This window comes from Vicugna pacos, chromosome 15 (genome assembly GCF_048564905.1).
Source record: "Vicugna pacos chromosome 15, VicPac4, whole genome shotgun sequence".
Classification (NCBI taxonomy): domain Eukaryota; kingdom Metazoa; phylum Chordata; class Mammalia; order Artiodactyla; family Camelidae; genus Vicugna; species Vicugna pacos.
This window is the reverse complement of record NC_133001.1, coordinates 11060206-11075245: the sequence shown is the minus strand read 5'-3', so window position 1 is coordinate 11075245 and position 15040 is coordinate 11060206. Positions and strand designations below refer to the sequence as shown.

Sequence of the window (15040 nt, the reverse complement as noted above, 5' to 3'; positions counted from 1 at the left end):
TTTTCCAACTACATATCTGGGTAAGGCCTGATTTTCTCTGTATACTTCAAGCAAATGATATCTGAGAGCAGAAACGAGAATTCAGCTGTCTTCTATTAAGCCAGGCATTAAAGAAATCTACAAAAATGTGAAACAATGCCACTCATTTCAATTAAAAAATAATTTTTATAAAATACATTATTTATGTTAATATGCAGTAGGTTTATTATTTTTAAATGCATTAGCAAATAAATCTTTAAAATTTCTCAATTGTGATTTCCAAAATGGTACGTATATTTAGATCTGACCCTCATAAACAAAAGCTCTTTGGGGTCATCAAAAAGTTTTAAGAGTTAAGGAAGTCCTAAGCCTCAAAAGTTTGAGAAGCACTCAGTTAGATCACTGTACCATTCAATTAGGCTGGGTGGGGGGAGGTAACTCAAAAATCTCAGTGTCATAACACAGGGAAAGTTTCCTTCTACCAAGATTTTCTGGTAGGTGACTCTAGGGCACTGTCTTCCAGATGGCAATTCAGCATTCCAGGCTTTCAGAAGCTCAGAAATCTCATATCATGGTTGCACCACTGGGATGTGAGCTTATTAATCCTGACTGCGAGAGACATAGAGAAAGTGGAGGGCTGTACCCTGAAACTTAAACGCTTCAGGCTGGAAGTGACACTCATACTCACAGCCCATTGGCCAGAAGTAGTCACATGGCCTCGCCCATTGAAAAGGACCTGGGAAGTAGTTTTGTGGCCCAGACACAGTGAATGAACACTAGTGATGTGTACAGTCACTAAAGGGGTGAGTGATAAATAGGGAAAAGAGAGTTGAGGACGAGATCTGGGGTGTAACCGTTTAAGGAGTAGGAGTAGAAAGAAGACTCTTTCAAGGAGTTAGAGGGAGAAGAGGGGTGCCAGGGGTCTGCTGTGTTGCAGACGCTAAAAGCAGAGCGAGTGTTAAAAGAGAAAGTAGCCGACGTTGTTGGTTGCTACAGAATGTTTACAAGCCCGAGAACTGAGATTGGATTTGCCTTCCTACTTCGTGGAGATAATTGAAGTTCTGAGAACTTGCACAGACTTGCACCTGTGTCTACCCATCTCCCAGCTACTCCCGTGTTGTCTGTTGTCTTTCCTGATAGAACAGATGAATTGCCTGTGTTCCTATTTAAAGCCAACCCCTGAGACTCAGGCACCCCTTACGTGCCCATGGGTATCATACTGGTAATTCTTCCCTTTGGATCCCGCCTCATCCGTTTCTGCCCAAATACTGAACCATTCCCATCACTATATAAAGAATATTTCTTCCATCCTAAAGAACAAATGAGTATCTTCCCTCGACTTCACTTTTCCCCACAGCTTTACTACCCTCACTTATCTTGTCCCCTTAACAGCAAAATTTGTCTAGAGTGTTAGCTATCCTTGCTGTCACCAGTGCCTCTCCTCCTTGGAAGCTCATTGAAATCCAGCTTTCCTCACCACCTCTCCATTGAAACTGCGTTGATCAAGGGCATCAGTGATCACTATGCTAAATCCTGTGATCAGTTCTCAGCTCTCATTCTTCTTGACCTTCTGCAACATTTGAAATAATATATCACTCCTGCCTCCTTGAAACACTTCCTTGACTTGGCTACTTGGAAGTTAGAACACATTGAGTTTTCTCTCCTTGACTCCCAGTATCCACTGCTGGATGTTTCATTTGTCCATGAGTTCTCAGTGTTAAGAGTACCTTGAAGCAGAGTCCTTGCTCTTCATGTTCCTATTTAAATTGCTTTGTTTGGCGATTTTATGCAATCTTGTGGCTTTTTAATATGTGCAGATAACTCCTAAATTTGTATCTCAAGCCCTGAGCTCTACCCTAAGTTCCAGACTTACCCAGTTGTCCAGTTGGCATCTCTGCTTGAGTGTGTGATAGACACCTCAAACTTCACATGTTCAGTGCTGAATTCTAATTGCCCTCCTCACTCCCCGCAAACCTTCCTCTCCTGATCAGTCTACACAACTTGATATGCTTGACCTCCCACTTTCTCCCACACGCCGCAAAATCTCGATGGTTCTACTTTCAGAATGTATCCAGAGTCTGCTAAATACCGAGCTATACCTCCCCCGATCTCTTCTTTTTTGAAAGAGAAATTTGTTCTTCCAAAACTGAGATTAAGCAAACTGTCCAGCACCCTTGATTACTTGCCGGAGAAGTTTGCCTGCCTTTGATAGTGCTGTCTAAGTGCTAACTGACAGGAGAGAAAATCGTGTTGCTTGGTGTGTCTAATTACTAGCCACAGATCAATCTGCCTATTTTCTTCCTGGATGTAACACTTGTTATTTCTGATTAATGGTTGACATCTCAAGATGGCATAAATCATCTCTGCCTAATAGTAACCATGCCACCTGATAAAAAGGTGACCCTTTTAAGACGTAGCAGGTTTACGAGTCTGTGAAATAAATAAAAGTCTGGAATTAGCAGTCTGGATATTTATGTACGTCTTCCCTAATCAAAGAGACATGTTTGTTCCCCCAAACTTTTTTTTTTTCCAAACTGGCAGCCTATCTAGAGTCCCCCTAAACCAGAAAGATCACAGGCAGTCACCTGAGAGGTTTGGTTTTAACAAAACAGCTATTGGCCGTAACAGAATGACAGTGTAAAGTTAATGAAATTCCCACATCTTCACTCCACACACCATCACACCAATGACGGCCACCCTCAGTTCATCGTTAAAGAATGTTTGACGTTTCCTTAGTGGAGCTGCCCACTGGTGATGACCTGCTGTCTCTGAGAACATGCCCAGGAGTGGCTCCGGGGGCCACATCCCGGCTCCGTGATCCTGCCTCTGACCTCAGCCACTGATGCAGTGTGAGCCCAGACCCCGCCCGGTCCATCAGCTGCTCCTCCTAGGGAATTTGTGCTGGATGAGGACAGAGAGGAGGAGTTGGAGCTGGGGTACTGGGACACTGCGGCCGTCTGGAGAGCGGGTGCCCAGACCTTTGATTGAACTGCTACAGAATTTTTCTTTATAATTTCCCTTAAGCTAGCTAGAATTGAGGTCTGCTGCCTCCAGCAAAAAAGAAAAAAAAACTTATTATTCTAAAGTGTACATTCTGATTAAGGTATGTAATCAACATTACAGTCTTCATTTAATTAAAGGAATTTTAGTTGCTAATTGTTATGATCTTTTCTTTTCCTGTTTTCTCCAAAAGTCAGAAGTAGTGAAGGAGGCAGACTGAGGTAGAAATGTTGAAAAGTTATGGTTTGTCTTCTAAAATGTCTGATGTAATGCTTTACCGTGAACTTCTTGGCATTTTGTCTTGTGATAAGTCTCAAAGTTTATTGTTATACAGATGCTATTTCAATGCTTTCTAAGCTCAAATATACGTAAGGATTTCTTAAAGGAAAAAAATTCTTGCAGATCTTCAGACCCCTGTGCACCGACATTTATTTAGCTTTAAACTACTGCAATTAGAAGTGAAACAAAACACTAGTGACTAATTCATAATAAAACATTAAATAAATACAAATTTATGAGTATACAGCGATACTACTGTTACTACTATTAATAATAAATATTTTTTCACAAAGTAAAGGAAGGGAAAAAACTCATTCTCACTAACTTCTTACTCTGGAAATTAAATGGAATATTCATCCTGCCTTTGGGGAGGAACTGTATTTCATTCCCAGTGGATGAGGACAATCTCTTCTTTATAATAGAATGCCAGCTAATGAATGGAGAAGGAATGAAAAAACTAGGAAATCACCATTTTCTAACCTCCACTGTAACCACTGATTCAGGCAAGGACCATCACACATCCTGAAAAGTGTCATCATCCTGAAGGTAACTTACAAAGGAGAAAACGTAACTTTGCAGTGGAGAGATCAGGTGTCACTCACCAACATGACCTTACATGCTCCCTGAAAAATGTGCTTGACCAGAATGTTTTACTGACTCTCATTAAGCCTTTGAACCTAACTCCCAGGATACAGAAAATATACTGGATGGAGGAACATGGTAAATGACACCACAATAAAATAATCAGCTAAACACACAATGTAGAACATTCTATCTGATCTCTTACAAAAAGATAATGCTGTGAAAAGATAGGGGTGGGGCACTCTAGACTTAAAGAGAAAAAAAAATCATAACCACCACATGCAGTGCATGAATCTTGACCTTTCTTTGGGAAAAACAGCCATAAAAGATATTTTTAGAACTAGTGGAGAAATATGAATATGGACTGAATTTTAGATGATATTCAGGAGGAGGCAAGGACGGATAGGAGACGTCCCCCTTTAGTAGAGGGAGGCAGGAGCTGGATCACGCACCGCCAGAACATGGGGATGTTCAGAAAGAGGTGAGCATTGAGGGGGGTTTGGAGATGACTGCGAATTACAGAGGGGAAGTTCTGGGGTTGAGAAGGAGTGAGAAACCAAGTCAGATTTGTATACACGCTGAACACACAGATATAATAACTGGATGAGGAATGATCTTAGACTTGACTGAGGCAGACGGGGGTGCGAGGCATTGACGGGATAAATCCCAAAGAAAGAATTCACTCTGACTGCAGCCTCCAGCTTGGCTTGGTCTACGGGCACCTGAGGCTTGTGGTGTCCTGAAGGAGGGGAAGAGGAAGCCGTACTAGGAACATTCAGAACTCTGGGGTTTCAGTATTTCTAACTAAAAGCCCTACCCTAGCAGAGAAAGGCAGTCATCCCAGGGGTGTCACGCTGGTCCAGTGTCCTTGAGGGTGAGGGCTGTGTTCTCTGTTTCTCTCACAATCCTCAGTCCATGCTGTATACAGAGCTGTGTCAGCAAACGTGTTTTTTTCAAAGTGAATTCATTTAGATCTTGTGACTTTGAGACAATGAATAGTCTACAAGAGAAAGTGACTTACACTCTAACCGACAGAATCCAAGTCCACGTCAGCTGAGAGAAAGATAAATCTATAACACAAGTAACCTTATCAATATTTCTACCCATAACCATTAATAACACCCAGATTATTAAAAGTTTAAAAACTTTAAATGAAAATAATGAACACCTTGTATGCATATTAATAAAATGTTATTATATAAGTGTTGATACGTGTGTAAGAGATACTGAACTTAGAAATGAAACCCTCTTTGGTGTGTGGTGTGTATTTAAAACCGTTTTCCTTTAAGAGGTAATATTTTTCTCCAGCTCCATCTAACTTAAAAACATCATTTTGAATTGACGACAGGTTAGCTAATATTCCTGAACTTTTCTAGATAGCTCATTAACTCCCTGTCAGACATTAACCTCAAAAGCCTTTCTGTTTCATCACGATGACTGGAGAATATGAGCTGGATGAAAGTAGTAAACGTATCATTATCATTTACTTTTACTGCTAGGAGAAGCTTTAGAATTTATTGAAGAGCAATGTAGACTGTGGAAGAATTGTTGACTGCAATTCGAGACAATGAGATTGCTTCCTCTGATAACCCCACGTGTGAAGGGCCATCAAAAACTATAGAAGAATATTCATCAGTGGCAAGGCAGTAACAGTCTTAGGGAAATCTTGGTGTGTAAAGATCAAATATTTAAATTTTTTACGCTTAAGATTTCTTTGGCAAAAAATCAGAGAAAACAGAGAGCAGAAAAATTCCCCAGAATCACCTGCAGACCATCACTACTAACTCCCTTTTTGAGCACCCTATTCCCATTTTGCAACTGGTTAGTTTAAGATCAGAGATGTTAAGGAATCCCCCAAAATTACAGAGGAAAAATTAGTAGCAATGATGGTCCTGGGAGGGGATGCCGGGTGATTTAGACCTGTTCTTGATTCACTGACATCAACAGTTCAAGTATTCCCCAACCCACTAGCTGTCCCCAGTTAATAGTGGTGGGTTCCGGGATAGACCTGGTTCACCTGACGCCTGAACCACTTCTCTCACACCTAACCTTAACCTTTTCCTCACCTAATCTTATAAACAAAACAAAATGCCAGTCGGTTGGATTTTTATCTCCTGTTTTGATCTCGCTCCAGGGCAGTCCTTTAGAATGTGGACAATCAGTGACAGATTAATCCGATTGTCAGCCCCACTGAAATCCATCTTCTTAGTGAACTAAGGTCTTATTTGCTGGGTTTGCCACTTAAAAGAATGAGATAAATCTATAAGGGAATAAAACAGATGCCAACTTGGCATCGTTCTTTCAGTGATGAATCAAATATTTCTGAAAGAAGAGTTCCTGATTAAAGATGCAAGGACTCTGTCATGATAATTCCAGCCAATTTCCTGCCTCGAAATGTCTTCCTGCCTCTGTCACTGCCAGTGACTGACAGCTGGCTTACTAATTAAATTTAAGCAGTGTTTGCTTTTCTTGACCTTTACTGAGAAGTGAATTTTCAAGCTCTAGACATGAATAGAGTGCTTTAATTTGGGGAGAATGATGTGTTTGCATCATCCCCAGCAATCCCCTGATCTGATTACCTCTGTTACTCCAGCGTTCCACTTCACAGCAGAGTTCTGGGGGATGGCTGGTACTGCAGCCACTCTGTAATTAGTGCCCAGCCTTGGCTCTCTGCACACCCATCACCGAAAGAGGGCGTGTTGGCTTCTGATCGAATGGATAAAGGCTCTAGGTGACCAATTTTGAACCTCTAGATTTCTCATATTCTGCCCAGGTCTTTGTTCATGCTGGTTCATATAACAAATAGTTTTCTCAAGTTAATAGCGTTGATTGCCTTATTTTCCTGCCTGTCTTCACCTTCTGCTCGTTCCTTTTTCCCCCCACCTCTCGGTTCCCTATTGCTCTCCAGCCCCCTCTACTGGGGACGACCTGGTGGTGCGGCAGCAAAGAGCCCTCCGCTCTTTGCAAATCATGTATCTAAGAAGGAGTTAATATCCAGGATATATAAAGAATCTCTACAATTCTACAACAAAAAGTAAAACACCCTGATCAAAATATGTGCAAAGGACAAGGACTTGAATAGACGTTTCTCCAAAGAAGATACACAAATGGCCAACAAGTATCTGAAAAGATGCTCAACACCCCTTATCATTAGGAAAATGCAGATAAAAAATGCAGTAAAATATCACCTCACAGCCCCGAGGATGGCTCCTATCAAAAAACAAATAACAACAGACACAAAACCCAAATAACAAGTGTTGGTGAGGATATGGAGAAACTGGAAACCTTGTGCTCCGTTGGCAGCATGTAAAACGATGCAGCCACTGTTGGAAACATTATGGCAGTTCCTCGAAAAATTAAAAATAGAATTACCGTGTGGTCCAGCAATTTCACTTCTGGATATATACCCAAAGGAATTGAAAGCAGGGTCTCAAAGAGATATTCGTACACCCATGTTCATAGCGGCATTATTTACAGTAGCCAAAAGGTGGAAGCAAATTCAAATGTTCATTGACAGACGAAAGGACAGACAAAGTGTGTTACATACAGACAACGGAATATTACTCAACAGAGGGAAATTCTGACACACAACGTGGATGAACCTTGAAGACATTGTGCTAAGCGAAATAAGCCGGTCACACAAGACAAATACTGGAATAGTTCCACCCTCACGAGGTAGTAGATCAGTCAAATTCATAGGAACAGGGTTCCAGAAGGTTGGGCGGGAGGAGGAAGGCATGCGATTGCTGTTTTATGGGTCTAGAGTTTCAGTTTCGCAAAGTAAAAAAGTTCTGAGGATTGCTTGCAAAGTAATGTGAATATACTTAGCATTACTGAACTGCACACTTAAAAATGGCCAGGATGGTAAATATTATGTTATATATATTTTACCACAATTAAAAAGAAAGAAATTCTCACAAGTAGAGATATTTCAAAGCACAATTTAAAAATATCAGTTAAAACTCTTATTTAAAATTTTCAATTTCTCTAGCACCTGTCCTGTGTGTCCCCCTGGGCTGGGCTTACCTCTTCTAGGACCCGTGAGTGTAGTAAATCTCTTGCACTTTCATACACCTCTCTTTGGTGTAATTCTGTGTCTGTACCAGAATGATCAACAGTAAAAAAAAAAAAAAAAAAAAAAAAGCATTTTAAGTAACGTAATGGTTCCTTACAATACACAAACATTAAAATCAATACACAAACATTAAAATCAATACACCGATCTAGATTTACACCATACCAAAAATGATGAAACCCCTGCAGCGCTAGCGTGCAGACTACTCTCTCTATCCTCCAAGGCAGGACAGCTCAGCCTCCGTTCCCACACTCCTGTCCTACCATTTCCCATGTTTGCCAGGAACCCTGATGGCTGATGGCAGGGAAGCTTGAAGTAGTTTGCAGGCCACAGCATGTGGACATGGCACAAATGGCTGGTTCACCAAGTAGCCAGCACAAACAGAAGCGCCGAAGACCTGAAGGAGTTAGATGACCCTCAAACCTGGTTTTATCTTCCATCTAGAGGATTCACCTGTTTCCATCGCCTTCCGGGCAGACGTGAGTTTGTAACGCCTGGTTCTAAAATGTTTTTGCCATTCAGCCTTGTTAACGGTGTATGATTGTTTATAATCTTTAGATTTCTCTAGATGATTTCTTTTTCTTTCTTTTCGTGGCAATATGTTATCTAGTTTTATTTTATTTATTTATTGTTACTGAAATATTTTTGACTTGTGCAACATGGTGATTTGATACATTCATATATTGCGATGTGATTGCCATTGTAGCAAAATTTAGCACATTTATCACTTTACATAATTATCCTTGTTTTAAGTAGTTGGAATAGTTAAGTGATAGTATTTCAGCAAGCTGGTAATTACAATGCAATATGCTGCACAGTACTGTGCCTTTTACCTCTGAGGCTTGTATCTCGATGGTCTAAATACCTCTGCCACGCATCCACTTACTTTCTCAAATGCCCCTGACGAAGCAGAGTGCTGCTCCCCTCCCTGCAGTAGAAGTGGAAAGTACAGACAATAAATGGCAGCACAGGAATTTGGACCTAGATTTATCTGATCTCAAGTCCCATGCTACATCCAGGGCTCGGTGCCGCCCTTTCTTGTGCCTAAGCACAGATGATGGATGGTATCAATGGCCCTGTTTGTTGAGTGCTGCCAGGTCCTGCGGTAAGCATTCTAGGTTCTGAAGCACTTCAGAGTTTCAAAGTGGTTGTTTTAAGCTGATTGGTTTGGGTAATTTTTATGTAGCAATCGATAATTAATATAATGAATGTTTCATTTGATTCCTTTAACCAACTTGCCAACCTTATTCATCTTCCATTGCTGCCCAGGAAACTTAACAGAGAGAAGAGATGATTCATGGCAAGCAGGGTACTCACAATGGCATGTGAGTTAGGATTCTCTTTTTAAATTTGTAAATGGAAACGTGGGGATTTTATTCTTCAGTCTCACATGCTTGACTCATATGAACCCACTCTTAAGAGAAGGGTCAGTGCTCGTTTGGCCACAAAATCAGGTTGCTGAGCTCATGAGGTTGAGGACCATACCTGAGTGGTTGACGATTGCCTTGTAAGGATAAGACAGCCTTCAGGCTATTCCTTCCGTGAATGCACCTGCTTTTCCTCATGAAACTCCTCATCACGGCTGCCTGGGAGGAAGAGTCCGGGTCCCGAGGAGCCCTAAGTCTCATGGGACATTGAACCTGCATGATTCATGACTCATCTGTTCTGTTTTCTCAATGGAAGCTGAATGAGATTGAGGCAGTGGTGGTTAAAGGAATCAAATGTTTATGGGTGTACTAATTATTGATTAATGTCTAAAAATTACCCAAAACAACAAATGCTTATTATCTTCAGTTTCCGTGGGCGTGGCTTAGCTGGGAGCCTCTGCATTAGGACTCCTCACAAAACTGCAGTTGAAGTGTCAGACCGGGCTGCGGATGACTGAAGGCTCAACTTGGGACAGTCCACTTCCGCGCTCACTCCTGTGCCTGGTGGCAAGCCTTAGGGCCTCACTGGCTACTGTCCGGAGACATCAGGTCCTTGTCCCATGGGCCTTTACAAAGGGCAACTCACAGTATGGCCACTTGCTGGCTCCAGATCAAAATGAGAGAGCAAGAGAGTGTGCCCAATTTGGAGCCCTAGTCTTCCTAACCTAATCTCAGAACTGACGTTATCATCGCTTTTGCCATATTAGATTTATTAGAAGTGAGACACTTGGACCAGCCCATGGTCAGTGGGGGTTGGGGTTACACACGGCGTGAACGCTAGGAGGCAGGGGTCACTGCGCGTCGCAGGACGCCCGAGGCCAGTGGAATTAGCAAAGGATACTCTACCCATAGACCAATATGAACAAATAATTACTAACAAATAACACAACCTACCACATAGTCCCTGAGGCTTAAAAGAAGCTCATTTGTTCATTTTATAAGATTATATATATAAATTGATCGTATTTATATTAATTAAAATCTAGCAGCTTTCTGAACCAACACTTTGTTAGATTGTCTTGAAATGCCCTCCCCATCTCTCCTTGCCTCCTTTCAGGGCCTGCATTGCCTGGCGTGGGGCTGTGCATACATCAAGCAGTCAATAAATGCTTGTTAAAGGTATTGTTGAATTTAAGCATTTCTTCTTGCTGTGACATCTAAAAAAATGTAGCTTTTCAAATAGTAGGCATTCAAAAAAAAAAAAAAAGGACTGAATTGAATTGAGGACAGGAAAAAGAACAGCTCTCTGAATGTAACTGTTGGTGGAGACCCGGACAACCTTGTGTGATTCAAGGATTACAAAACAAGAGAAGAGAATGATGTCCTACTGGGATTTCCTGGTGTCTTGAAGTGCTCTGGGCTAGCTAGTGGAGTCAGAGCTCAGGTGTGGCCCCTAGAAGCTGGAGGGCTCCACCCTGTTACCCGACTTGATTCCCCCAGGATGTGTAGCTAAGCTTTGTCCCTTGTCACTGCTTAAACCACGACACTCAGAGACTCTCACCAGAAGCCTCTCTCTCCTGCCGTTGCCTCCAGTACCAGAAGCATCTCTCCCCCGTATTGGGTGCATCGTTCTAGCTGTCTTCCTGGCTAGAGGTGGCACTGAGGCCCCCTGCCTGGAACCTGGGGCTCCAGCACACTGCCAAGGCTTTTCTGACGGCCGACACAGCATCCGTCAGGGAAGCGGAGGAAAAGTCTGGCTGCACAACCGTCTTGTCTCTCTAAGACCAGGGCAGTTCAGTTCCACCACTGGACCTTCCATACGGCCTCTCCGGGCCTCCTGCCATATACTCCCAGAAGCTCCATCCTTCTGCGGGCCCAGTGCCCACCCGTTTCCTGTCGATTGTGACTGAGATGCAGAATAGCTGCATTATTGTCTTTTCCTCCTGGATTCCAAGAGGCAGTGTCCCCAGGGAAAATAATCTGAGCTCGGAATTTTGTTCAGTCTCCCATCTGGTCTCCTTAATACATACAACAGGGACTCTTGTAATAAATTGCGTCCACCTGTAGAATGTGAAGCCAGGCCTCTGGCACATTGAACATTTGTGTATAGTCTATCCTCTCTATCTGTATATTTAAAATAGACACTGCCACATGCTAGTATCACACAATGAATTCTGTATAAGATTATTTTTAAGACACCTTGTTCTTAGGAAAATATTTACACCAAACTGCAAGTAATGGGGTTAAGGATAAAAATAAGTTGAGAATTTTCATCTTCTGTACTTGATATGGTTTGAAATTTTTTTTAACAACAACACATGTTACTTTTGTGATCACAGACAAAACTTAAAGACATTGGAAGTATATACTTCATGTACTATGCCTAATTAAACATTCGCTATCTATCTATTTATCTATCTATCTATCTCTCTATCTCTCTCTCTATCTAACTATCATCTATGTATCCTTGTTGAAATAGTATTTGATGTGCGGGGAGAGAGAGCACGAGCATGCGCAAGTGAGCATGGACTCTGGGGACACACCTGAGCGTGGATGAGGTGACGTCATCAACAGGTAAAGAGCTGATGAGGAAGCCGAAGTGCTACCACACGAAGTGGCGTTTCCATCTGAGCAGTGTCAACTCTCCTCAGCGATGGCATCTGCTCTACTCACCTAAATCACAGAAAGTCCTAGTCCTTTGTCTCAATATTCCCACTCCTCTCACCGCCCCTCCCCCAACCACCACTTTAGGTTAATTAACAATGAAAGCGGTTTCATCACATCAGCTCTACCACTCATTACAGCCTGGCTGTCAGCCAGTGATAAAAGTGCTTCCAGGGGTTTGCCATGTGTATCACGTGTCTCCCCCACCACACCCACCACACACACACACATACACACCCACACAACTTGAAAACAATCTGAATATAAGACAGTTTTGTAACTTACTCACTACAGCATGGAAGAGATTAATGACATGGTTTTACGTGTGACTTGACTTCCACCTGCTCTGGTGCATCTCTCTCCCAGTACAAGGAGCACAGAACTCTGAGACTTGACTTGGCTTAGAATGAGGTCATCTTCCTGGCCCTGTGCCCGTGGCTGGTCTCCTGGCTGCAATGCAAGCAAATGTCAGGCAGATCAAAAATCAGAAGAGGGAAAAATGGTTGTGTGAAGTCAACTGAATCGACCCATGCTGATTACAAAGCGACTCTGAGCAGAAGGTGATAAAGGCTGAAGGATCAGAGAAAGCTTAAGATAGCCCCAAAGAGAAAGAGTGTTTATTTGAATTCTCAAATTAAGCTACTGATCCAATTTCCATTTTTTACAGTTTGTGATCTTGGCTAATTTGATAGGCAAAATTCTATCTTACTGTTTCTAGATGAAATGTCCTTGATTACTGGGGAGGGTAAGCACCTTAAAACACATTTTTATTGTTATGGGCATTTCTTCTTGTGAATTGAGCTCTTCGCTCTCTTCTGTGCTCGGCCTCAGCACAACTGTTAACAAAATGATGGTATACCATGTCTGTTTAATGTCTTCTCTCCCCACCCTGTACCCCACTTACCCCGATGAGCAGGGAATTTGTCATCACTGTATAATCACCGTGTGTATACCCCTAGTGTATGGATTGACATTTAGTGTACTCTCAGTTAGTTTGTTAAGAAAATTAAATTTCTTTACTTTTAAAATACATTATTATATCATGTCACGAAAAGACTAATAAACAGACCCTGCTCTGAATTTGTAATTATAATTTTAAATGTATCAAGTGAAACACAGGGTCCTTATCCTCATTTTCACCAGTAAGGAAAGTTATCACAGTGAGTGCGTTGGCGGAGGTCAACCAGGTGGTCCCCCAGCAGACTGTGAAAGGGGGGTGCCTTTTCCTCTCTGATACCACCAGCTTCTCCAGGTTCTAGTTTCCCAGTTAAGTAAAATGAGGTCAATAAGCCCTGCCTCACAGGGTCACCCTGAAGACCAGGATCTAGCAGAGGGATCCGCAAAGGTGGGGAGCACTTACTGTGCAGGTCATATTATGTGTTGTGATTCTATATTAGGGAAGCAAGAAGCTCTCAGTTGGGTTTTGAACTGGGAACTACTGAAAATAATGCATAAATCTTCTTACCTGGTTTGATTATTGCAAAATATCAACTTTACATTCCTACCAGCCAAAAAGACTTCCTGAGGGCTGAGAAACTTTGATCTTGGCCGAGTGGGGGCTGTGGGAGTGAGAACCTGGGCTCAGAGGGGATGGTTATTTCTCCCAGGGCTCGGACGGCCACACATCTGGATGGGACCCTCGGTGGGTCTGATCTGGGCCACAGAAGGCTCCTCAGTGGCTTCCACTGAAGCTGCATAGGCTCCAGAATCCAGGGTGGCCCAGCTGGAGAGGCCAGGAAGTTCCAGGATGCAGGTGTGGGCCTGACGGAGGAGGAGGCATGGCACTCTGATCCTTTCCCAGGGCCATCCTGAGCCTCTTCCAAACACTTCTGCAGGGAGCAGTTTGTGGGCATGGGGCCTATGCGCCCTCCCCTAGGCAGCAGTTCCATTCCACCATCTTGGCATCTCTGGGACATCCCTTTAGCCTTAATATGTGCCTTAATTTACTGCACTGCAGCAGCCTTCTTACAGGCCCTGCTGCTCAGCCCGCATTTCCAATCCTTTCTTCTCAGAGCAGCCAGTGATCTTCCTGAAACAGTGTGACTCGCCGCTCCCCCGTTCACGGTTCTCAAGTGACTTCTCACTGCTTTTGCCCCATGAGTTCCCAGAGTTGGTCTAAGCCTGCCTCCAGCTCCTTTCCCTGTGCTCTGGTTAAGGCAACTTGCTCATCCTCTTTTTCACACTTCAGAGTCTTGGCCCAGGTGGGTCTGTTTCTCTCTGAAATGGGTATTTTTCTTAGAGGACAACTACTCAGCCTTCAGGAGCTGATCAGTAATTACTTCTAAACCCCTTGGCCCCAGTTGCGTTAGTCATTCTCTCCTCTCTCAGTCATGACTTGCTTGATCGTCTGAGTACGTCTCTAATTCCCCAGGGGGAGTGCTCTTGAGTGCAGGCACTGGGTCCGGGTTAGAGCTCCGTGCCCTCCGCAGGGGCTGGCAGGCCGGGCACTAAGAGTGTGTTCACTGACCAGATACTGCCTTCTCTCCTCTCTTGTTCTAGGTCTGGAATGAAGGTTGAAGGACCAAGGGACTGGAGGTGTGTGAAGGAAGAGCCACACCTGATCAGGAGAATGTCTCTCAAAGGAGAGAGGTGTACACTTTTCAACACTCACTGTGTTTCTATTGAGTAGAGACAAGGAGGGACAATCCACTGTCCCTCCCAGCAGGAAACTCCTTAGTTGGGGGTGTAAGCCTTTTTAAAAATAGTATATTGAAATATAAGAGATTATATTACTCAAGTAGAGGTTGATATAAGGCGGTGGCACCAAACAGCAAATTCAGTGTAGCTGGCTGACAGACAAATCAATAGACAAATATACCACTTTGGTGTAACAGCATAGCTATATAAGCATGTTTGATGTTAGAACTTAAAAAGTTTCAAAAACAAAGTTGAAAATAAAAAATATTTTAATCATTAAATTATTAAAATTTTCTTTTCTGTTTATTCCTCCTTTGGAAGATGACATCTTTTTGCTTTAGGTTTTTTGGGGGGGCAGGTAATTAGGCTTATTAATTATTTTAATGGAGATACTGGGGATTGAACCTAGGACCTCGTGCAGGCTAAGCATGCGCTCTATATCTGTCCTCACCACCAC

The 15040-nt window shown here is 42.8% G+C and overlaps 1 protein-coding gene across 1 annotated transcript in view; it reads left to right on the top strand.

The window, feature by feature from the left end:
* The window catches only part of LOC102540945 (aprataxin and PNK-like factor), an 86345-nt gene extending 71629 nt beyond the window's left edge, over window positions 1–14716 (top strand). Inside the window, exons 10-11 of the mRNA XM_072937616.1 lie at window positions 11762–11856; window positions 14446–14716. Coding sequence (XP_072793717.1) covers window positions 11762–11829 — 68 coding nt within the window. The 3' untranslated portion in view covers window positions 11830–11856; window positions 14446–14716. The remainder of the gene's footprint in view (window positions 1–11761; window positions 11857–14445) is intronic.
* Window positions 14717–15040: the final 324 nt, after the last annotated feature.